This window comes from Aulonocara sp. 'chitande type north' Nkhata Bay, linkage group LG11 (assembly GCF_057382095.1).
Source record: "Aulonocara sp. 'chitande type north' Nkhata Bay isolate Kocher_YH1m ecotype deep benthic linkage group LG11, A_spYH_male_GT1.1, whole genome shotgun sequence".
NCBI lineage: Eukaryota > Metazoa > Chordata > Actinopteri > Cichliformes > Cichlidae > Aulonocara > Aulonocara sp. 'chitande type north' Nkhata Bay.
This window is the reverse complement of record NC_141354.1, coordinates 36456082-36478791: the sequence shown is the minus strand read 5'-3', so window position 1 is coordinate 36478791 and position 22710 is coordinate 36456082. Positions and strand designations below refer to the sequence as shown.

The window sequence follows — 22710 nt, the reverse complement described above, 5'->3', positions numbered from 1 at the left end:
CGAGCACGCCGTGTCATTACAATCAGAGCTGGTAACACTTCTCTTTTTATTTATCAGGGATCAAAACATGCGAGTACAAAAAAAGAAAAATATGTACATCTGGCAAATGTAAGTACCAAAAACATGAAATGATACAAAGACACAGCAGCAGGTGTGAGCTGAAGATCAAATTAGATCTTCCATGCAACGGGACAACGATGACTTTTTTTCCCCTTTTTCCGCAGAAGACCAGCAAATCCATTGGCATCACACCTGGAAAGCTCTGAAACTGTAGCTGAAGTCAATGCCTTAATATTGACATAATGAATATTTACAGCAATTGAATAATTCATAGTGCTATCAAGTGAGGTACCTTTTGACATGAGAGAAGGCCGGTATCAGACGGACATCTGACAACTGTTATCCTGCGTTTAAAAAGAAAGAATAATGATAATGGATACTTTAAACATCCCTTTTAGCAATGGTGCAAATTCATTCATCCGTGGGAATGACGCCAGTGCATCTACTTGACACCCACATCATGCAAACTGTTTGGATTTAAAGGTGCAGGACCAAATACTTCCCTCTGTGCTTTTCAGACAAATCCTTGACCTAAATGCTGACTGCATACTAATACGGCAGCAGGCAGGACGTGAGGAGATCAAATAGAAGGTAAACACAGGAGGAACGGAGCCTCCCTTTACTTCAAACACTGCTACCTTCTCAAGGTACAGAAGTCCAAAAGAGCACAATTATGTTTGTTTTTTTTCACCACCATAAAAATGATGGAAACATTTTCAAATAATACCAACTTTGGTTGAAAATAATCACACGTATCCACATGTCCATTAGCGATCAATACAAACACATAATACTAAAGCCCTGAAATGATCTTCATCATGCAGGAACTGCAGAAACATCCAGAAAACTCCAGGCTGACATAACACCATAAACTGAATATAGGCCTCTCGCTGCTCCCGAGCAGCGTGCATGCGAGCGGAGAGATATGAGAGCACAGCGGTACCAAAATAGCGCTCATGCCCTAAATTCAACTGGTCGCAGCGCCTGGAGTTAGAAAATGACGGTTTTTGGAAATTATTATTTTCCAAACAATAATTTAATCTTCTATTTGACGTTGACAAACAGCAACAAAGAAAAAATCATTAAGAGTTACCAACTTAAAAAAAAAAAAAGTCTTCTGGAGGCATGGAGCCTTAAGGGCACACAGGTCAGAGGTTAAATCCATTGAAACGCTCAAGTGTGTCCATTCTAGATCACGTCCTGAAAAGTGCCTGTAGGACCCATCGCTTAACACATTTATCTCCACTCCGCCCTGTCAGTGCAACCCCCCCGTGGATAAGAAGGTAAAAATAGAAACGACAAGCTTTCTGTCTCTTTCTTAAAGGGTGACATCAGGAAGTTTACAAAGAAATAGTCTCGGCGACGGTTTCTGCATACTGTGAGGTGTACTTCCAGCATTCAGCACCTTCAGGCATGACTTTTTTTCTTTGCAATTTAATTAAAGGAATATTTATTCAAATATACAAAAGACTTGTCACATTATTTGATACAGTACACGTGATAAGTAGCAGAGGAAAGAGCTCTTGCACTGATCATTTCATACAGCTTCAGTTCAATGTGGTCCGTCACAATGTCTCTGTTTCTAATCGCCTTATGGACACGTTATTACACGTCTGCTCCTCTCAGTTCGTGGCACCACTGAGGGACATGTCTGTGTCATTTGGTTAGAGTACCCGGTCACGGGGTGGAAAACGGTCAGATCTCAGGAAGCTAGCGAGGGTCCGTTACTCTTAGGCAGCTTGGCGTTACTGGACGCCGAGTAGTATCGCTGGTCAGGATGTGCATCAATCACAGACGAGTGCCCAAACAGGAATGTGTGCTTGCTGCTGCCACCCGTGTCTTTGTGAGCAGGCCTGGATTGTGGAGCAGAGGTGGCGGGAGCGCCCCTGGAGGTGTGTTGGTTGGCCGAGGTAGGGAGGGGTGCTGCTCTGAGAGCGCCTGCGCTCTGAGGCCTCGACGCCGGGAAGAGGAAGGTGCCGTTGTTGGTGTTCTGGTTCAGGTTGGTGTCGGCTCTCCGGGGCTCGGCTGTCACGGCGGGCAGGGTAGGATCCGTGCTGGTGGAGACTTGTTCTAGCTTGTCTTTGAGCTGCTGCACCTCCTGCGCTAGCCTCTCCACAGGGTGGAGGTGGTTGGCAGAGAGGGGGTGAGAGAACGCCTGAGAATAGAAAGCAGAAGAAAGTTTTACTTACGGGACTGCTCAGCAACTTTAATCCAACCTCATCTCAATCTGAAGGTTTCTCATCCTGCATTTTTCTGGGACCAAAACTACAAACTAAAAAGCATGAAAGCAATGATAAGGTATTAAAAACTGCTTTTTAAAAGTGACCTTCATTGTTGCTTTCCATTAATGACACTAACTTGTCCAGAGGAAACTCTTACTGAAAAGATGAGTGGAGAAAATATTTATGTATCAGTATTTCAAGCTGCAGTTGTAAGACATCAGAACATTGTGACCACATCATAGTGCTGTGAAAAAGTAGTCGTCCCCTTTCTAACATCTTATTTTTTGCATATTTGTCATACAGTTTCAGATCAAAACCCCATTTAAAATCATGACATAACCGATTAATCACATTTCTTTGGAAAGCTGAGTTCAGTTTTACAACCTAAAGAAACAACATCAGTGCAGAAAAAAAGTCCCTGATATCTGTCAGTCTGGAAAGGGTCAAAAAGCCATTTCTAAGGCTTTGGGACTCCATTGAATCCCGTTGTCATACACAAATAGAAAACTTGGAACAGTGGTGAACCTTCCCAGGAGTAACCAGCCTACCATAAGTACACCAAGAGCGCATTCAAACTCATCCACGAGGACACAGAAGAACCCAGAATGAAATCTAAAAAACTGTAGGCCTCACTTGCCTCAGTTAAAGTCAGAGGTTATGATTCAACAATAAGAGAGAGACTGGGTGAAAATGGCCTCCAGGGGAGGGTTCAAGGAGAAAACCACCGCTGTCCAAAAAACCTCAAAAAAAGGCTAAAAAACATGTTGATGAAGGACATTGTCCAGGTATCAGTTCATGCTCTGAAGCACAAAAGTACTCGGGTTGTGCAGCAGGACAATGATCCAAAACACACCAGCAAGTCTAATCTGAATGGAAAAAAATAAATAAAATGAAGGTTTTGAAGTGGCCTTGTTAAAGTCAGGACATAAATGTGACTGAGATAGTTCGTAAACAGGATGTTCGTGCTGAAAAACCCTCCAATGTGGCTGAAACAATTCTGCAAAGAAGACTGAGCCACCGTTGATCCACAGCGAAAAGACTCGCTGTCAGTTTTTAGAAACACTTGATTGTAGTTGTTGCTGTTAAGGTTTGTTCAACCAGTTAAGTTTAGGGGGCAACTACTTTTTTCCACACAGGCCCAGTAGGTTTGAAAAACCTCATTTTTTACAATCATCATTTAAAAAGTGCATTTTGTATTTACTCCGTTTATCTTTGTGTGACTTTGCGTATCTTTGTTCAATGAACTGAAACATATAAATGTGACAAATATGCAAAAACAAGAAATTGGGACGGTATGTATGAACACACTACTAGTAGGAGTGAAAACATACCAGCATTAGCAGCTGGTTCCAAATAAAATCCAGAATAAACTTGTTCAACATCTGCATCCTACTGTAGGAAAAACCTGCCACAGAGCTGCTACCTGCTGTTGTACAATAACTACGGTATGCTGCTAAACTGGGAGGAGCGGAGTGTTGCCTGTTCTTCCTGTCCAGCGAGGTCAGGGTCCAGGCCTCAGGACAAAGGTGTGTCCAGCGCAAAGGCCTCTAAAGATGCCGCAAAGTTTCGAGTGACGGATGCGTTGTTGGTTTTGTATGTTTTTGTCACAAAAACACGTAAAGTATATCAGCAGTACTTTGCATTGAATATGCAGTCTATGGTGAGGGAACGCTTCAAGGTAAGACCTCATGAGCCCTAAAGCCTAGGAACGAATGCTTCCCCCTACCTATAGATACTGACCCAGTTAGAGTGGTTTTCTAGTCAGTCTGAATTTTGTAGTAAGTGTTTTTTTAATTATCCTGAAGTGTGTGTTCTTCAGATAAAAACAGTCCTTGGGTGCTTTGAAAGGCGCTATTTTTTTAAATAAAATGCATTATCATTATTATTATTATTAAAAAAACACAGAGACTAACAGGTGTTTGTTTAATACGTGAACTATGCAGACCACAAACACTGAGTAATGCCTGAATGAATCCATGCTTCTAACAAAAGAAAGAAGAGGAACTCGTGTTCCTGAAGGGAACATTCAGCAGTGTGTGAAACAAAACTGTCTCTGAAACCTGAAATGGTTTTTCAGCAGCCTGACAGAATTTCTCCACAGTGCTTTTAAAATAGCTGCAGGCACCCACCCACCCACACGGTGCTCAACTATTCTTAACATCACCATGGGGACGCTGATAGACGCGCTGATGTACAGACATCACAAAGGCTGAACCATGTCCATATTTGGAGCTGCTCATAACTGCTCTGACTAATCTTCGCATCAAAGAGGACGTCATCTACTGAAGGAGCGGAATGGAAGTGAGAGGATGTAACACGGGACACAGGAGTGCAGCGCTCGCGACGGGGGCTTCAGGAAGGTTCACGGGTACCCACGTCCGGGTTTACACACTTAACTTTGATACAGTATAATAATTATACAGAGGACTGAAACTACTGGCATCAAAAAGTTATGCATATATGCCCTAAAATATGCCAAGATTTCAATAATAATAATAGTACAGTAATAGAAAATAAATCATATAATTATATAAATATTTAAATAATAAAATTAGGAGTTATAAAAAAGATGGTAAGATCATTTTATTTTATTTTTTTAATTTCCTTTTACCATTATTAACTTTCATTTAATATTTATGTGTGTATTTATATTTGTATTTGGTTTACATTATTTATTTTTGTTTGACAAATTTACTCCTATTCTTTCTGTTTTTTTCCAAAATTTCTGCTTCATTATGCAAATGAGCGAGGCTGTCATGGAGTAAGCTTTTCACCTACTGGTTGACTGAGCTGGTAATTTATTTCATTTAGTTATTTCATTTTATAAATCAGTTATTTTTGTGTATACGTAGATTACAACTTTTTAAATGTCACCAGCGCTTGAAAAGAAAAACAACAGCCACACCTGACTGGCTGCATTTATTCAGCTGATCACCTTCAGATGTGTTCCAGTTGTTTTGAGTTTGGCATCAATGAACAAACAAGTGCAAAGTTTACCTCATGAGATCATTTGAATGAACGCTCATCAACTGCATGAAGCATAAATAAATAAATATACAAGCAAGATGCAAACAATGTAAAAAATAATAAAATAATTTATTAAAGTAAAAATGACTAAAAGGTAAAAATAACAGAAACAATATATTATTTAAAAAATAAATAGACTGTAAATAAAGAAAATGGATAAGTCAATGCATAAACATATAGAAACAGAATTAATTATTTATTTATTAATTCCAATAATCATTTTATATTTATATTTTGTAAGATATTAACATGTAATTGAGTCACTCTGAGATGCATTTAAAATTTGGCAGTTTCAGTCCTCCATATTTGAACTAGAATAGTGCAGCTCAAACTGAGTGTTTTATACATTTTCTTTCCTAAACTGACCTTTTAGTTTATATTTACATTATTAATAATATTCTGTTTAATATAGCTGGAAACTTTAAGTGTTAAGCAGAAGACATCATCACATTCAGGACTCTTTGTGGTCTTCATTCGAATGCACAGAGAAACTGCATATGAAGCTTCACTAACAATACCCGCTCATTCTTAATGAATAATTTCTATATGCCTGCATCAGACTGTTGACATACCTGCGCATGGAGCGCCCCGCGCAGGTAGCACTCCCTCCACAGGCCCATGCAGGGGCCCATAAGAAGGGGCAGTAAGGGCTCATAGGGGTCAAGTGGTCCTTGAGGTCCAGACGTAGATGTGAGGGCCTGGGGAAACTCAACTAGAGCCCAAGCTTTCAGCAGTCTCTCCAGGCCAGGCACATTCTCAGAGGACAGCGCCCTCCGGTGGCTCTTTTTGTAAACACCTGAACTGCTGCTGCTGCTGTTGCGCCACGGAAGCAGGTTAGTTGGACAGGAGAAGGTGCCCCGCGAGAGCAGAAACACTGAGCCCGGGACGGCGTCGGTCAGCTGGTGGGCAGATGTCAGAGGTCAGAATCAGGCAAACTGTAACACACCTACAACAGTAATCGTACATTTGAACTGAAAACATTTGGCGGTTTAACTTCCAGTCGCAAGACATTTTCTCTGGGAGCCTGCAGGTTCTACTTTTCCTGGTTAATTCCACTGATTTGCATTTATCTAGATAAAAGTAAAATAATACATCTGTAAACTGAGAAGATTGGCCATTATGGACAATCAAGACAAGTGAGTTTGAAGTGGCTGCATCTTTAACGAGTACCATAAGCAGGAGCAGTGGTATGACGCAAACATCCAAGTTCTTAAGATATCAGTCTACTAAAAATATGCATGCGAAAACCTCTGCAACAGCTCTTCTTGCACCCTCACACTGGTGGTCTGCTCTTCTTCTCTTCTGCCCTGAAGTTAAACTTGTGTGTTTACAAATTGCTGCTTAGGTAGAATCCAATCTGAAGTCTTAAGTGTCGCTGTCCAACCAAAAGCAAAAATATCCCACACCCATTTCTGCTGATATACTTTAACACAGACTAGACTCTAAACACGGCCACTAGGGGGACGTGTTGCACCATGCAGTAGACGAGCCAGCCTCACCCTGTGTTTGTCGGGGTTGGTGTTGAGGTTGCCGTTGAGCAGCGGTTGGAGCGGAGGAGTCGGGGGCACGGGCTGCGTGAAACGGCTTTGTCTCGGCTTGCTGTACTGCAGGGACCAGTCCCACACCGGGGGCAGTGGAGGGTCAGACGGATCTGTGGAAGAATCTGGATGCAGCACATCTCTCCAGCCGTTGACGGGCGTGTAGCACTGCCCGAGATTCTGAGTATAGCGGAGGTAGGAGGTGTCATTTATTATGAAAATGTCTGTTTTCTGCAGTCTACATCTTCCTACTCATCATCATCATCATTACAATCATCTGGAGAATCAGAGTCAGCATTTGCTGTTCTAACTAATGAGGAGCAACTGCATGTTAATCAATTACTTCACCACTATTTGAACTAATCATTATATAGGGGGGCGTTCAGTACCTGGGAGCGTTTGCATCTCTCTCGCTGGCAGTTTGACAGGAAGGTGGAGAAGAGTGGCAGGTGGACGCTGTCATGCAGTGCCAACAGGAAGTCTTCTGTCAGCTGGAAGCGAGAGGGATACTGGGACCACAGCTGCCAAACGCAGTCCAGGAAGAGCAGGAAGACTGGAGCCTTGAAGGAAAGATCAAGTGAGAGAGCATAGTAAATAAAGTTAGAGCACAAACAGGAAGAGATGAATGAATGATGGAAGTGAGAGACAGAAGGTGAAGGAGGAGGAAACAGAAGCAAAATAAGGGTGAGGGTGGGACTAGGGTTAGAAACCAAGAGCTTTGGAAACTTGTGGCTGTGTTTGTTAGGAGGAAAAATAAATGGGTTCAAAAATGGCCGCTCACCTCCTCCTTGTCGTTGTCACGGTGGTAGTTAATGCGGCTGTAGAAGCGGTGCGCGCCCATCACCCACTCCTTCTGCACCAGACCCTGGAAACCATACATTGTCCGACAGTGGGGGTCACACATCACCTGCACCAGGCTGGAGACCACGCAACTCATGTCCCGGTCCTCCACCTCTGTGACGTCAGAACAGGAAGAGCACATGCTGAATGCCGCGCCTTCTATTCGAGTAGCTCACTCAGTCACTGAGCAACAGCAAAAACCAAACAATCCAGCAAGTGATTCATCAATTCTGCTCTTAATGCTCAACTCAGAGTGCAGGAAAACGTTAGCAGACCCAAACTGAGCATGGCTCTGTCGTCCTTTCAGCCTAGCTGGTAGAGAAAGTGAAAGATCAGCAGCAAGCAGTAAACATCCTCAGCTGAAAACGGCCATTGTCTGAGCAATGTAGTGTTACACTGAGCGTGCAACAGGAAGCCAGACCAGATGGTCAGAAATCCGCCAAATGTCTGTAAAATGAGTCAAAATGAAATCTAAAGGAATATTACAAATGATCATCTTCTGACATGCCCCTTTGTTTGATTTGTTTACTTCACATTCATGCACAGCGTGGCCACAGGCCAACAAAAGTTTAACGTCAGTGGGAGACTAAACAATGAGAACGTCAGGAGTCAGAACAACAACAACACAATCATCCAGTGATTTTCCATCCCACTCAAAGTGGGCCTTTTAGGCAGTTAATGTGCAAGTAAACATGACTGGTCTGGATAAAGTATGCGAGACTGGTCTGTGTTACCTTATTTGACAGAAATAGTTTAGATTTCATGTTTTTCTAAGCATCTGATAAACAAAAACATCTGTTACATTTAAGTAAATAATAACCCTACAACTGCTTTGCTGGGCACTGAAAATTCCTCTGTGGAAGAAAACCATGTCATCTGTTGGCCAGAGCCTGTCTCTGTGAAGCAGAGTCCCAGTCAGGCACGCTGAGGTCACCCTCGCAGCATGCTTGGGTTTACCCGGCCTGCCTAGTAGCGTTTCCTCGTCACCTGAAACGCCTCGCTGCTGAGCGGTGATCAGTTGACAGCTCGGGTCCAAACAAACAAAAGTCAGCACGTTCCTCTTTGCAACACAGAGACGCAACACAGAGACGCACCCCCTCTGCACCTCCTGCCACATAAAGCAACATTAGCCCAGCATCCATCCAGGAGCTTGGTGTGCAGAGGTCTTCTTTCCCACCACAGCAGGGCCCGATTGCACATGCCTGTAAGATTGATCGATCCACGCACACTAAAGACAATGAGTCTTTCAGCTTATTTAACAGAATGTCCTTCAGCTGCAAGCCAAACCATGATTGCGTAACAGTGGAAGGGGGAACGGCATTATCCTTGGTGGGGTGACCAAAACCTCAAACGTTTCTTTACGCAGGGAAAACCTTGCAGAGTCATCTGGCACCTGAATAGAACAAAGTGTCAATAACACCGCATCACACCTATAAATAGCCTTAATGGATCCATGTGCCAACAACAGAAGTTTAAACCAAAAAAGAGATTCAAAAGTCCACCAAAATACGACGTCAGACACAGAATATTTTCCTTGAACTCATTAATTAAACGCTATAATTAACTTAGAAGGCCAATTGCTTTTCTGCTGTCTGACCTCATGTGAAACAACAGTTGCAAGCAGGTGTAACTGTGTCCTTAAAAGCATGTTGCATGGGGGCTTATTGACAGTGTGCATGTAGGCTCAGCGGAGTGTGATTGTCCGTGGTATATGTCTACTCCAAGGTAAGCCCTAATGTGGCATTAATGAGAGGGAAGTGCTGTGAATAATGAATGAACTGAATAATATGAGACGGGCTCTGGAGTCACGTGACTCACCTTGAAGTGCCACAGTCAGGTGACCACCACGAAGCAAGCAGGCTACCTCTGAAGCCTTCCTCAAACAGGACCTGGAGGCAGAGGCAGGTTCGTGACATGCACCAGAATCGGCACATAAGAAATACAGTTACAATACCTAACAAACACAATTTGCATATTGTATATTAGTGTTAGCTATAAAGTTATAAACATAAAATTCAATTTTTAAATGCTGTTAAATGAGGCTTGCAAACTTTCATGGCTTCGATTTGTCTGCAAAATGTTCGTTTTTACAGGACCCTGAACGCAGTTTTTGAATTCTTTAGCCAGCAAACTGTCAAAAAGGCTTCGTTTTGTTAGACTTGTGTCTTCTGTTAGGGATGATATGCACTGCCAGTCTGGCCAATCAGAGCCGTTACCTTGTGTAGTCTAGCCAGTGGGTGCTTTCCAGGGTAGATAACCATTTGTCATCAGGCACCGACATAGATGTGGAGATATCTACAAGTCAAAACAGAAAAAGAGCACCAGATCATATTCAGGCAGCATCATAAATACAAATGCATGAAAGAAGAAATCAATTTCTGCAGTTTGGAGACTGAAGCTTTAAATACCTTTAAAATATTATGTATTCTCATCAATGTCTCACGAATGGTAAATGGCCTGTATTTATATAGCGCTTTACTAGTCCCTAAGGACCCCAAAGCGCTTTACATATCCAGTCATCCACCCATTCACACACTGATGATGGCAGCTACATTGTAGCCACAGCCACCCTGGGGCGCACTGACAGAGGCGAGGCTGCCGGACACTGGCGCCACCGGGCCCTCTGACCACCACCAGTAGGCAACGGGTGAAGTGTCTTGCCCAAGGACACAACGACCGAGACTGTCCAAGCCGGGGCTTGAACCAGCAACCTTCCGATTACAAGGCAAACTCCCAACTCTTGAGCCACGATCGAATGTCTCATTTGTTGAAAATCAGTAAATGTGGCACCTACTGGGTGTTTTAATACTGCTGTGTGGTTATTACTGCCAAAGCCACGATCAACGTATTAGACAGAATAACAATTTTCTCCCTAAAAGTGTAAAACGCACATAAATGCAAATGAACGGCCGGCTAAGACGATCCTCAGTTCAGACTAATTTTCTAATCTAGTTGTGGTGAAGATGTACCAGAGTTTTCATTTCTACAGAATAATCCTCTGGACTGTGAAACACTCGCACACAACGAGACAAAACACTGAGGTGACAAACATGTGTAGTACTGTGACCTTTACACACTGTTCCTGTGTGTGTGTGTGTGTGTGTGTGTGTGTGTGTGTGTGTGTGTGTGTGTGTGTGTGTGTGTGTATGTTTGTGAGTGTGTGTGAGTCAGACAGAGAGACAGTTAGAAAGATGGCTCAGCATTTCCAGTAGTTTGAGACCACTGTGGCCTCTGGCCTCTCTGCTCTTAAGTGGAATGTGCTGCCTGTGCTCATATGACAAAAGCACCAGTAAGAGCCGTCTCACAAAGAGTGTTGTGATCTGAGCAGGAATGCCCCGAACAACTATTTAAAACAGGAGAGAATGATCTGGAAACACGACTTTAACTAAACTAAAGCAGATCACGTCAGGGTGTGATTTAAATCAAAAGACTGTTCAGGAAGTAGGAGAAATGCAGAAGCGTAACACGGAAATTCCATAGACTGCTTAGAAAAGATAGATGAAGCATTTTCTGCTCTGAATCAGAAGTGACAAACAAGAACTCACCGAGACATGACTTGTTAAATTCAAGGTGAATAAAGCTTCATCTCCAATCTGCTTCAAAATGGGGCCATAATTTATGAAATGATAATCACGTATCAAATAAGTCTTTAACCTCCTAGGACCTGGCGTCCACATATGTGGACATCACATTTTGGGTTATTTGGACCAGCGGTCCCCAACCCCCGGGCCTCGGACCGGTAACGGTCCGTGAGTAATTTGGTACCGGGCTGTGAGAGTTGAGGCTCAGGTGTGAAATGTATGGTTTTCAGGGTTTTTATCGGTTTTCAGCGTTATTTTGTTATAGTTTTTATCATTAACTCGGTTTTCCTGGGTCTTTTCACGTGTGTTATGAATAAATCTTCTTTTTTTCGGTACCGGTACTAGTTTTATTTTGTTGTATTTATCCGCGACACCTTAAAGGCCGGTCCATGAAAATATTGTCGGGCATAAACCGGTCCGTGGCACAAAAAAGGTTGGGGACCGCTGATTTAGACCAAAAGTCTTAGGAGGTTAAAGCAGCAACTGAGAACTCTTTAGAAAATTAGTTACTGAAGTCACAAAAGAAGTGACTCCCAGACTTCTATACAATCCATCCTCTTCTGCTTATCCTTTTCAGGGTTGCTGGCGGGTACATCCTGGACAGGTCATCAGTGTGTGGCAGGGCTAACACATATGCACAAACAACCATTCTCACTTACATTCCTATCCTCACTAACTGCATGTCTTTAGACTGTGGGAGGAAGCCAGAGTACCCAGAAAGAACCCACACAAACAAGGGGGGAACAAGCACGCCAGATGGAGGAATTGAACTCAGGACCTTCTTGCTGTGAGGCAACAGTGCTAACCACTGTTCCACTGTGCTAAATATTGTCCCTTTTTTGACCCTTCAGACCACACACCTGTCCTGACAGAGGTTTATATGAGCAGCGGATTATCAATAACGGCAGTTGTGATGCCTCCTTTCTCCTCTCTGTGCTGTGTGTAAACACACATTCAGGTGTGGACGTGTGCGTTTCTGTCCTTACCTCCCAGACAAAGGGCGCGCAGGCGGCTGTGTGCCAGCTGGATGTCGGCAGGCGAGGGCAGCTCCTCGCCCAGCTCCACCACCACACACAAAGAGGACTGGCAACCAAACAGGATCATCTCCAGGTTTCTACACAAGAGCACATCCAGCTGTTAACGAATGGCAACGAGCCTGCCGTACTTTGTGAAACATTTGTCACTGGCAGTGTAACATTTGTAAGCAAGCTGATATCGCTTTACATCATTGATGAGATTCACTTTTTCCCCAAAAAAAACCTGAATGAATCATTTCTGAGCAATAAAATAACCAAAAATATAGCAAAACGATACTAATTAAAACTCTTTTATGCAAATCTATATGCAGATATTTTTTCAGAAAGTGTGAAAAATCTTGCAGTTACTTCATGGTTTCAGCTATCCCCTCTTTCAGCAGCAGGCCGCTGGGACAAAAGGCTTCTACATACTGGAACATACAGAGCTCACAGGTCAGAGACTGAGGACTCAAGGGGCTTTAAAAATAGTTATTAAAATCTTAAAATCTCATAAGTTCTCTTAGGCCTACGGGAGAGCAGTTAGCTCAGATATTTGTCTGACACAGTGATGGGGGTGTCCACACTGGTACGTTGTACTAAAGCTGTTGAGCATTTAATAAGGTGTCCATGGCGCTTCATTCATGCATAAAAACAAATGTCTATCAGCTGAATAATCAAGGAGGCAGAAAACTGAAATAATACACGCAAAATAATGAAACTGACCAGTGATGCATGCCAATTCATTCCCCGAATCCTACATGACACCGTGTAATTTTCTGTGCCGTGGAATTCAAACCCACAACATAACATATGGATATAAATCTATGAAATGGCCCTTTGGGAAGCAAAGGTGCAAAGCAGACTATTATTTCCCCAGAAAGAAGGAACTGGTTCAAATGTCGTTTCAGCTTGGAGGGAAAAGTTGTACTGATTTTGCCAAAAGCTTCGCAGTTAATACTGAAAAATGACAGTTGGTGTAAAATGATTCTGCAACATATTCTGACCTCACACGTTAAACTGCAGCCTCGTGCTTCTTTCACGATTTGCAATATTCACCTCAAAGTGTTCTGTTTCTCTCATTCGTTCTTTGTGTTCATCGATAGATTTTCTCGGGTGATAGAAATAAATGCACACAGGTGAGTTAAAGCAGAAGAAGGTTTTAAAATTATGAATCTGAGCATCTTCAAATGTAAATGTATCTAACAAGCCATGTGCAGACACTTTCATAAGTCTGTGAACCAAGTCTTCTTAGTCTGCATCTTCATTCTGGACTAAAGCTTAGGATCTGGAGTCCAGCAGACGACCTGTTATTACTTTACTGTAACCTGTACTTTGCTGTGTGAAAGTTGCACCCTACAGCTCAGACTCAAGTGCGGGTGGTCAAATGTTGATGCACTAGAATCCATTTGCAAAGCATTGAACACACACACCTGATGTCATCTTTCTCATGGTAGATGTTATTCTGGAAGCTGGCCATTCGCAGTAGATCACTGCCTCTGGGATGTCGCCAACACCAGCGCTGTGACACAAAACAGTTTCACCCTCTTTAATAACACGCTCTTACTGCAGCATTCATCTTATAATTAGTCTCGCTGGAATGATAATAAGCAGCGAATACAGACACATGATTGCAGCTCAGAGATCATTCTGACATAATATATTAAAGACACTTGGGAAACAGGCACCAAGTCTGAGGAACTTCTGTTTTTTTCATTTGAGTTGCAAGAAAAGTTTTAAATGTTTCTCAAGGCAGGAAGATATCTGTGAAAATAGTGCTTCTGGGTGCTTTCTTGAGTTCTTGGACACAAATGTGGAATATTGTAACAGCATCCCCACAGCCCAGCTCTGCATGTGTTTGCAAAAAATCCAGCTGAATATTTTCTGAAGCATATACTTCCAAACACTTCCTAGAAATTGGTGAATCACAAATGGCAAAGTGTTAATTTAAAACAAAACATGACTCCAGAACACTCACAGGGATGCGTCCTTCATTGAAGTGGGCGAAGCTTTTCTTCAGCTCGGTGTCTAAAACCTTCTGTGGGACCACGATGAAGCGAGGCAGGCTGACAGGAAGCAGAAAAAAAGTGCTCAGTTTTATTGACGAGATATAAATAGCAAATTTACAACAGCAGTGGAAGATGTATGAGTCACTGCATATAAAAAAAAATGTAAAAAACTTAGAGCACCATCTTTTAAGGCGTTAGTGCCGTGGAATCTTTCTCTTATCGAGGACGAGCAACATTCCTGAAATGTGCTGCTTTGCATACTAAAGAGGGGATTGGTGTTAAATCTGATATAACACTGACAGACATTCTATGTGTTTTATTACATTGCATACCTGGTTAGTGTTATGTGTGGTTACACTTGTGAATTTACCTGGTTGACATTTCAAAGCGGTCATTGACTGAGCTGACCCTCCAGCTAGTGGCTCCACAGCGTTCCAGCTCCTGCTCCCAGTCCGAGGCAGATTCAAACCAGTTCATGTGGGCGTCTCGGCGACGGTTGCTTAGAAACTGCTTCATTTCTGTAGGCGGGAAGTGATTGAAACACTCGTTTTGATGCTCGCGGCACTTTAAAGGTGCAAGATCAGGTGCAGTGTGATAATACTGTGACTGCTTTGAATCGTATTTTATACAAACACAACACTATTCATTTTAAAGGCAGGATTTAAACCTAATCTTAATGGGAGTCCAGCAGTGAAGCTAATTATAATTTTACTGTTTAGCTTCTCTGGTATAAGTTTTTGCCTTTTTTATCGTGATATAAAGACCGGGCAGAAACAGAATTTTAAAAAGCACTGGCTGCTCAGCAAGCAGGCACGGCTTCTTAAGAAATCTATTCTGAGCTTTTGCATCCTTTTCCAACAAAACTCTTTTTGGAGGACAGGAGAAACTATTTCTCTGGGTCAGCCGTGGGAAAAAACTTGGGATGCCTGGGACACATTTCTCTGTACGAAGCTGAATAATATCATAAAGCTTGGTGGAGACACGGCGCATGGGCAAAGAGAGCGACCGTTTCATGTTGGTGTCAAACAGAGCGTGGACGCTGGCAGAGGTGAAGCTCTTCTTGTATTATTCAAAACACAAAGAACTGACCACACACTGGACACACTTGACCCATAGGGCGGAGGTGAACTGTAGGTCATCTAATGACTTGTTTCAGAGGGGGGCTTGCATTATTTATCCAAGAACTGGCATTCATCCTCAGCCTGGCCAGCCTAGCGTAGCTTGAATGTAGCACACTAAGCATACTATACTGCAGAGACAGGCTCAAATGTCCCTATATGGAGGGCGGGTGTTTAGAGCAGGCCTTTATTAATGACATGTGAATTGTGGCTCGTTTGCATTTGAAGCTGAGAAGCTTAATTAAGAAAAAAAAAAGGGGAAAGAACATAAAACAAGGTTTAATCTTTCCCACAGCCACACTTTAAATCATTGTTAACATAAACTTCTGCTGAATCCGATGAAAGATTGCCTCACATATGTTTTCAGAGAGAGTATTTTTACTGTGGCATCACAGAGGGGAGTGTTTTTAATCTCGCCAGCCACAGAGGATGTGAGTGTTATGTGTCATTATGGTCTGAACAGAAACCATTAAGGTTCTGGGTTCATTTTCGTCCCACTTTTAGGATCTGCAACATCACATTCGGATGATGGAAATCGACAGGAGCAAAAAATTTAAAAAAAAATGATAATGAGCTGAAGTCACAGGAGGGAAATGATAAAGTGTGATCACAGCTTAAGTACATTCTGTTTCGGGAGCTGGAATGGGTGAGAACCACACTTAGTCATGTGCTGTGCTTTAAATCTGTACAAGTGTGTCCTAACACATTCCTGCAGGGTTTCTGATTCACGACAGCATGTGATTCTCACTTTAACTGAGCTGTTGTTCCTATGAATATTCATTAGAGCTAAAATATGCACAGAATGATAGACAGATTGTAATAAATACTTTAGATCATTGACTCGCAGTCATTTTAATATCATTACCATCCCAGCAGGCACACATGAGGCAGCAGTGCCCCAAGAAGCATTTCTGTGGCTGCATCCATACGGACGAGAACAAAACAAAGTAAGCTCAAAAGCACGAGTGTTATTAAACGGCTCCTGGGAGAGCCAACGGTTAACAGAATGACAGACAGGCTGCAATGGTGGAGATAAGATACCGTCTCTGTGCCAGGAAAGGAGTGGCCAGCTGTATACTTTAATCTACTCACCTACACTGCCGAGGGCGGCGTTCTGGAAAGATAACACAGACCCTGGTTTGGGAGGCTGGTAGGTCTTAGCGATGCTGTAGGTCATCTGAGGAGGGAAACCACAGTGAGTGCATCAACATGACAAAGGTCGTCAGCTTTCACCACAGTGTCTGATCACTGGGCTGTGGCATAGATCAGCTTCTCTAGGGATACATGCTTAGGCTAAGGAGACACCTCTTGGACTTGTGACTCAGGAGTGAGGCGGTCAAAAAGGAAGCAGACGACTCGCATGTCCCTGCAGTAAAGCACCAGCTCCTCCGGAGTGAACTTCAGCGAGGAGTTTGGTGTCACCAGCTTGGTCCTGTTTGGGCCCACTGAAACACAAGAGCAAAGTTACATTTTAGATTCATAGACGACTCCAGAGCCCAGCGGAGTCCTGGAGTACAGAGTTTTAAATCAGCCTGCAAACTGAAATAAAACTTTAAATATTATTTGAGAAGCAAGGTATGTGAAAAGATGTCTCACTTTATTAAAACAGTGGTAGTGATGGTAGTCCATCAGACTGCACCAGTATGAGAGCACCAGAATCGCCAGGCAACTCAACTTTCAAAATAAGAGTGGATTATCCACTGATGATAAATCAAAAATATAAAACGTGTCCAATACTCTACATATAATCCCTGTGAGCCCTTATACAGTTATGTCAGGTACATAGCTGTGTGGCTGTGAGCACAACAGTCCTCCCCACCTTCTATTCCAGGCTAGGCTTTGTGAGGGGCAGCCAATCAGCTGACTTAAACAGAGGGGGCTCTGTTTGAAGGGAGAGGAACAAATGCTGCTTGTTTGAGACAGAGCATGAACTGAGGGGCTGCAGCAAGGCTCAGTGAATGATAAATAAGGATTATTGTGAGTTGCGATACACGCAAAGACTTTGTGTACCAGGATGAAAGCATGAACCTGGAAATGAGCATCATCAGTCCCCTTTTGAATCAAAGACAATTTTTTTGTGAACTTCCTGACAGCGATACTGATACAAAGAAATATCTCAGTTAACAATCTGCACATTATCAGACTGTTCTTTGAACTTATTTTTAGTAACCTTTGCGTCATCGTGTTCACAGTAAGTGACATGATAGACAATTTATCTATCCGGTGACTGGAAGTCGTACAAAGGCAATAATTTACCAAGTAAACATCAATCAATAGCATGAATGGAAATGCTTTTGGAAGCCATGAGTAAAAAGGAAGTTTTACTCACCAACAACAACTTTCTCTATAGATGCCAAAGCCACATCGTGGTCTCCTAGTAGCACTGGGTCTGCATTGTCCTGCGTCATAAATATCATTCAAAGAAATAAAGTTCCCATGATGTCAGATGCACTTTATACATTTTCAAGGGTCATTCTTTTAAAACAGAAGATAGAAACACACTGTTAACACAAACATCTGTATGTTTTAGTGTTTATTCAGTGCAGCGTAGGGACTCACGTCAGGTTTGGGACTGTCCTGGGGCACAAAGGCCACTCTGAAGTGAGTACAGAAGAGGGTCCCAGACAGCCAGCCTCTTCCTTCCCTGGCAGTCAACTTCTTCCTCACCATAACAGCTCTCTGAAGTACACACTCGCCTAAAGAGGACATGTGGCACAAGTGTTATAAGAATTCATCGACGATACACATCAGGCAGAAGTTTCAATATTGCACATGTCTAACCATGACTGTGTCCTCTCCTGCACATAACAGGAAGTATACAAAAGATAAACAAGAAGTATGAAAGAGAGTGGGCTGCAGGGAGTGGGTGTAACAACATCCTTAAACCACAAGTTACGTCCTTGAATTGTTGCAAGTCCTTGACTGGATGGACAGAGAAGAGCAACGAATGCAGTGACGCTGTACTGAACCCTGCAAAGCCTGAACCATGAAATAGCCACTTTTTTTTTTAAACCAAAGTGTTTATTGAACATTCTGACAAATCAAAAAAAGAAAAGAAATGAAATATGAATTTGCATATATGAGTTTTAAGTTGTATCGCTTTTGGTACATCTGAGATTTTGGTTCAATTTATTGGTTAAAAAAAAAAAGTGGGAAAAAATGAGGCAGATTTTTTTTTCCAAGCACATAAACAATCATTTTAACCACAGGTATGGCCCGGCATTACCAAAGCAATTTTCTTTAAAAATCTATTTCTGCTCAAATAACACAAAACAATTGTCCAGAGGTCATCTGCAAATAACCTTTGCAGATGACCTGCAAGAGAAAGCGCTTGGGAGCACAGGAAGTGATGGTGTTTGAATATCATCGACAGGTCAAGCAAATCCAAGTAAACAGTACTATTATTACCACAATATACAACTGCAAGTGTGTGCTGTGGATACCTTTATTCCCTTTAAAGAAGACAAATTACACACACTCACAATTTAACATTTTAATTGTGTGTGATAACGTAGATACCTGTGTGTGTCTGTGTGTACTCAGCTCAAACTGTTTTCCAACATGGCCGCGGTACAGTAAGTTACTGTCAAGTTGCTGTTTTGAACATGTTGCCTCCAACATTTGTTACTGTGTGCAGTACGATGAGCTGCTATATTTATCTGATGCTGTGAAATGCAATTATAGAGGCTGTTAATGTGATTTTGGGGCATTTAGGTTTTGTATGAAAATCTGAAAGAAACACGACCTGCTTCAAAGGGTAGTGCATCCAAACAGAAGCAGCAAGATTTTTTGCTAGACTGCAAATGTCTAAGATAATGTGATGACCACAAGTTTTAGAAAAGAAAAGAAAAGACCTGCAAAGCCTACAAAACTGCCTTCACCTGACAGTACGATCAAAAGAAGACACCACAGGGGCTTTTTTTTATTTTTATTTAAACAGATATGAATATAGGTGCATCCTGAAATAGCAGTGTGTCAAAAATGTTTAAAACTCAGATCTACAATTTGAGGGAATCTTTAGTGGCAGCTTAAATCTCTGTATGTGTAGACTAACTGTTGGCTTCCATGCACACACACACACACACACACACGGAAAGTCTGGAACTTTCACTCGATTATCTGAAAATAACAGTAGAGTCAGAGCTCTGAGTCACTACAATATTTCACAAACACTTGAATTCTTTCACAACAACAATGAGATTCATTTCAAAATGGTTTTCCATCCATTCTCTTCTTTGCTTTGTGAAACTTTCAAGAACAAGATGATGAACAATAGAGCTGAAACAAGTGTGTGCAGCGATTTTCTCAGCCCAAAAGAAAAAGCGAATACAAAGATGGGGCGGTGCATGTTTTGGCTGTTGGCTATGGTCACATGATTGAACTTCACTGGTTGCTTGAACTAAGCCAAAGTACTTAAACATGTTTGACTTGACTTCAGAACTCTGATCGTTGTAGCCATTTTGTCCTTTACACGATCAGGACGAGAAGCTTGAACTACATCAGAAAACCTTCTGCATTTTTACTGCATCACTGGACAAGTCGTTCAGTGCAACACAGACAAAAAGTCTGCAGGAATCATCCCAGGAAAGAACGTTTTTCCAGCTTTGATAACACATAACATCCTAAACAGCGTACTTATGTGTGCTAGTAATCCTGTTAAGAATGTCTCTGGGTAAATGGAAAGAAAGAAAAGAAGCGTCTGAAATTCCAGGACAAAGTTCCAAAAACAAAACTTTTCACCCACAAAAGTCTTTCACACACAAACACAGATGTGCAGAAACACTAAGAGAACACAAAAGAAGAACAAAGGAAAACCATTACACACACACACACACACACACACACACACACACACACACACACACACACAGAGCAGTGAGGTAACAGTCTACCACAGGAACACAAAGCCTCTGCCAGTTAGACTGTGGGTTTCCATAGCAACAGGGTCTGGGCTTGGGTAGACGTGGAGAAAATGGCCTTTTTGTCCATGACAAAGCAAATGTTTTCATTTCATTCAAAAGACAATTTAAAAAAAAAAAAAAGATGGGGGAAGACCAAACTGAAAAAAGAAAAACGTGCTGAGGAAACACTGAATTCCTTCTCAGGATAATGAAAGAACTGCAATAACACGGCCCTGATATGAAAAATGACAGCGGAGATGTTGGCTGTGTTTAATGAATGTTTTGGAGCATACCAAAGCACAAACAGGAAACGGACATTTCTTTTCCCTTGCACATAAAACCCTCATTTATGCCGCGAGAGAAAGAAAAAGAAGACAAGCCATAATTTGCTGATTGCGCAAGAGGAGCTTAAATCTTTGAGTATGCCCTGTGATTATGCTTATGCCCTTTAGCCTTTAAAAGCATCCATTAAAAACCCTCTAGGCTGGGCTTATCAATTAAACCCAACCACACATGACCCAGCTACAGAGATTTAGGATTCTTTGGGCAGTGAACACGAGTCTTTAAAAGAGACAATCTGGGGTTTTGCATGCCTCTTTTTAATATCACTCCGGGGAGCAGCAGAGCCGAAAACATTCGTGTAGCTGGCAGATTTGAGACGCCTGCAGAGAAAGGAGAAGAATTTGCATTCTCTATTGAGATTTAAAAAGTTTGTGTAAGCAGGTGATTCATCCCAGCATGAGTCAGCTAGACAAGGGAAGGTGTTTATGAGACAGTTTAATCCAGTAGTCTTTTATGCTCTTCCTGAATAGCTCCAGGTACAGTTTTACAACTGCTGTAACAACTTGTAGCAACTTTTACGTTTTTTAGAAGTACAAAATTCATCAATTTACATTAAAAATTACAAATCATTATTATCGGTATTGGATACTTAGGGGATTTTGTGTGGTTTGCTGAAAACTTTCATTCAGTCTGTAACAGTTTATACAAGCCAAGGAAAGAGTCGATGTAAGTAACAAATGTCGTAAAAGAACAGTTAAACCTGGGTTCAGACCTTCGACTTAACCAGCTTGAAGTCTAATCACATAAAACTGAAGACATAAAAACATAATTCAACAAGCTGGCAGCGACAATTAATGAGTATCCTGTTAGTGCAATGGACAGTTGTCAAGTTGTCTGTGAGTGAGTGATGCATAACTACTGAAAGGAAAGGCAAAAAATACTTGCAAAACTAGTGCGGTGTCATGGTGGTCATGCATCCATGCATCCATCAATCCTCCCAGAACTGAAAATTATGCTACAGTAGTGCCGTAAAGTAAGTACCACAGACTCAACTGTTAAAATGTCCAACTTTAGCATTAAAAGTCAGGTTTACAGCAGGTTAAAAAAGAAAAACTGTTTTCACTTCTATGGATAGTTTCTCCCTAACACACAGAAAGCTGTAGCTCATTACTGTCTGTTAGGTCTCATCTCCACTAATTAGAGTCCCCCAACTCGACCTCTGCATTTTCCATGATAGTAGTGCCTATGAAAGCAGGATATTTTTTTAAATGGAAAAGTTTGGTTAGTGTAGGTATTGACGAAATTATAGTATTGTATTAGTCTCTTAGCACTAATCTGTTGTATTCACTCAGTTTACTGAGTGAGGCCTGAGCTGGATCCTTTCAGTGCTAAGACTTAAAAATCCATCCTGGGCTCCTCGTGATGTCTCCAAGACTGAGAGCAAAAACTAGAAAACTAGGAGGGGAAACTAATTTCATATGCTTCTACCTGCAACCCGATTCCTTCGATAGCAATATCTCATTATTGTTGCTGACGGTGGAACAAAAGCTTCGCATTCTGGCTCAAGTCGATCTTCAAAATGAAGGTTCAGCACAAACATGCCAGTCCAGCTCACTTTTCACCTTGGCATCCCAAATGAATGAATGAGATCCTCGGATACATAAAACTCCTCCGCCTGAGGCAGCATCTTTTGCCACTCCGCTCCACCCTTTTTTCTTTTTTTTTTTTTCCTCCATCAACTGGTTTCGTAAAATTGAAATTCCCAGAAAGAAAGTCAGACAGAGATGGAAACAGACTATAAAGAGTTGAGACTCTGTCAGGTGTCAGGCCAGCTGTGCGTCATGTAACAGACAAATATCATTAAAACTGTTTGATGGCAACAGCAGCTTTACACATTCCAGGTGAATTAGTCTTTGAAAACATTACAGGAGGAAGAGCTCACCAAAACAAAATGTTGGGTTGGAGTTTGGACGCTCAAGGCCAGTACATATTCAATAACTCAGACTATTCTCAGAGCAGAAAAACATTCAGTCCAAACAGGAAACAGTTTTTGACTGTCAGGATTTCTCACATTGTTGACTGAGTACAGGATGTGTTACTTTAGCAGCATACGGGGCTT

The 22710-nt window shown here is 42.0% G+C and overlaps 1 protein-coding gene across 1 annotated transcript in view; it reads right to left on the bottom strand.

Annotated features, from left to right (window-relative positions):
• Nucleotides 1-27: 27 nt before the first annotated feature.
• The window catches only part of mtmr11 (myotubularin related protein 11), a 38394-nt gene continuing 15711 nt past the window's right edge, over nucleotides 28-22710 (bottom strand). The window contains exons 3-17 of the mRNA XM_086312405.1: nucleotides 17968-18104; nucleotides 17738-17807; nucleotides 16714-16853; nucleotides 16501-16585; nucleotides 14661-14808; nucleotides 14260-14347; nucleotides 13715-13803; nucleotides 12255-12382; nucleotides 9904-9982; nucleotides 9506-9576; nucleotides 7629-7801; nucleotides 7237-7407; nucleotides 6809-7027; nucleotides 5882-6208; nucleotides 28-2215 (exon numbers count right to left, since the gene is read on the bottom strand). Of these exons, the coding sequence (XP_086168531.1) occupies nucleotides 1763-2215; nucleotides 5882-6208; nucleotides 6809-7027; nucleotides 7237-7407; nucleotides 7629-7801; nucleotides 9506-9576; nucleotides 9904-9982; nucleotides 12255-12382; nucleotides 13715-13803; nucleotides 14260-14347; nucleotides 14661-14808; nucleotides 16501-16585; nucleotides 16714-16853; nucleotides 17738-17807; nucleotides 17968-18104 (2378 nt within the window). The 3' untranslated portion in view covers nucleotides 28-1762. The remainder of the gene's footprint in view (nucleotides 2216-5881; nucleotides 6209-6808; nucleotides 7028-7236; nucleotides 7408-7628; nucleotides 7802-9505; nucleotides 9577-9903; nucleotides 9983-12254; nucleotides 12383-13714; nucleotides 13804-14259; nucleotides 14348-14660; nucleotides 14809-16500; nucleotides 16586-16713; nucleotides 16854-17737; nucleotides 17808-17967; nucleotides 18105-22710) is intronic.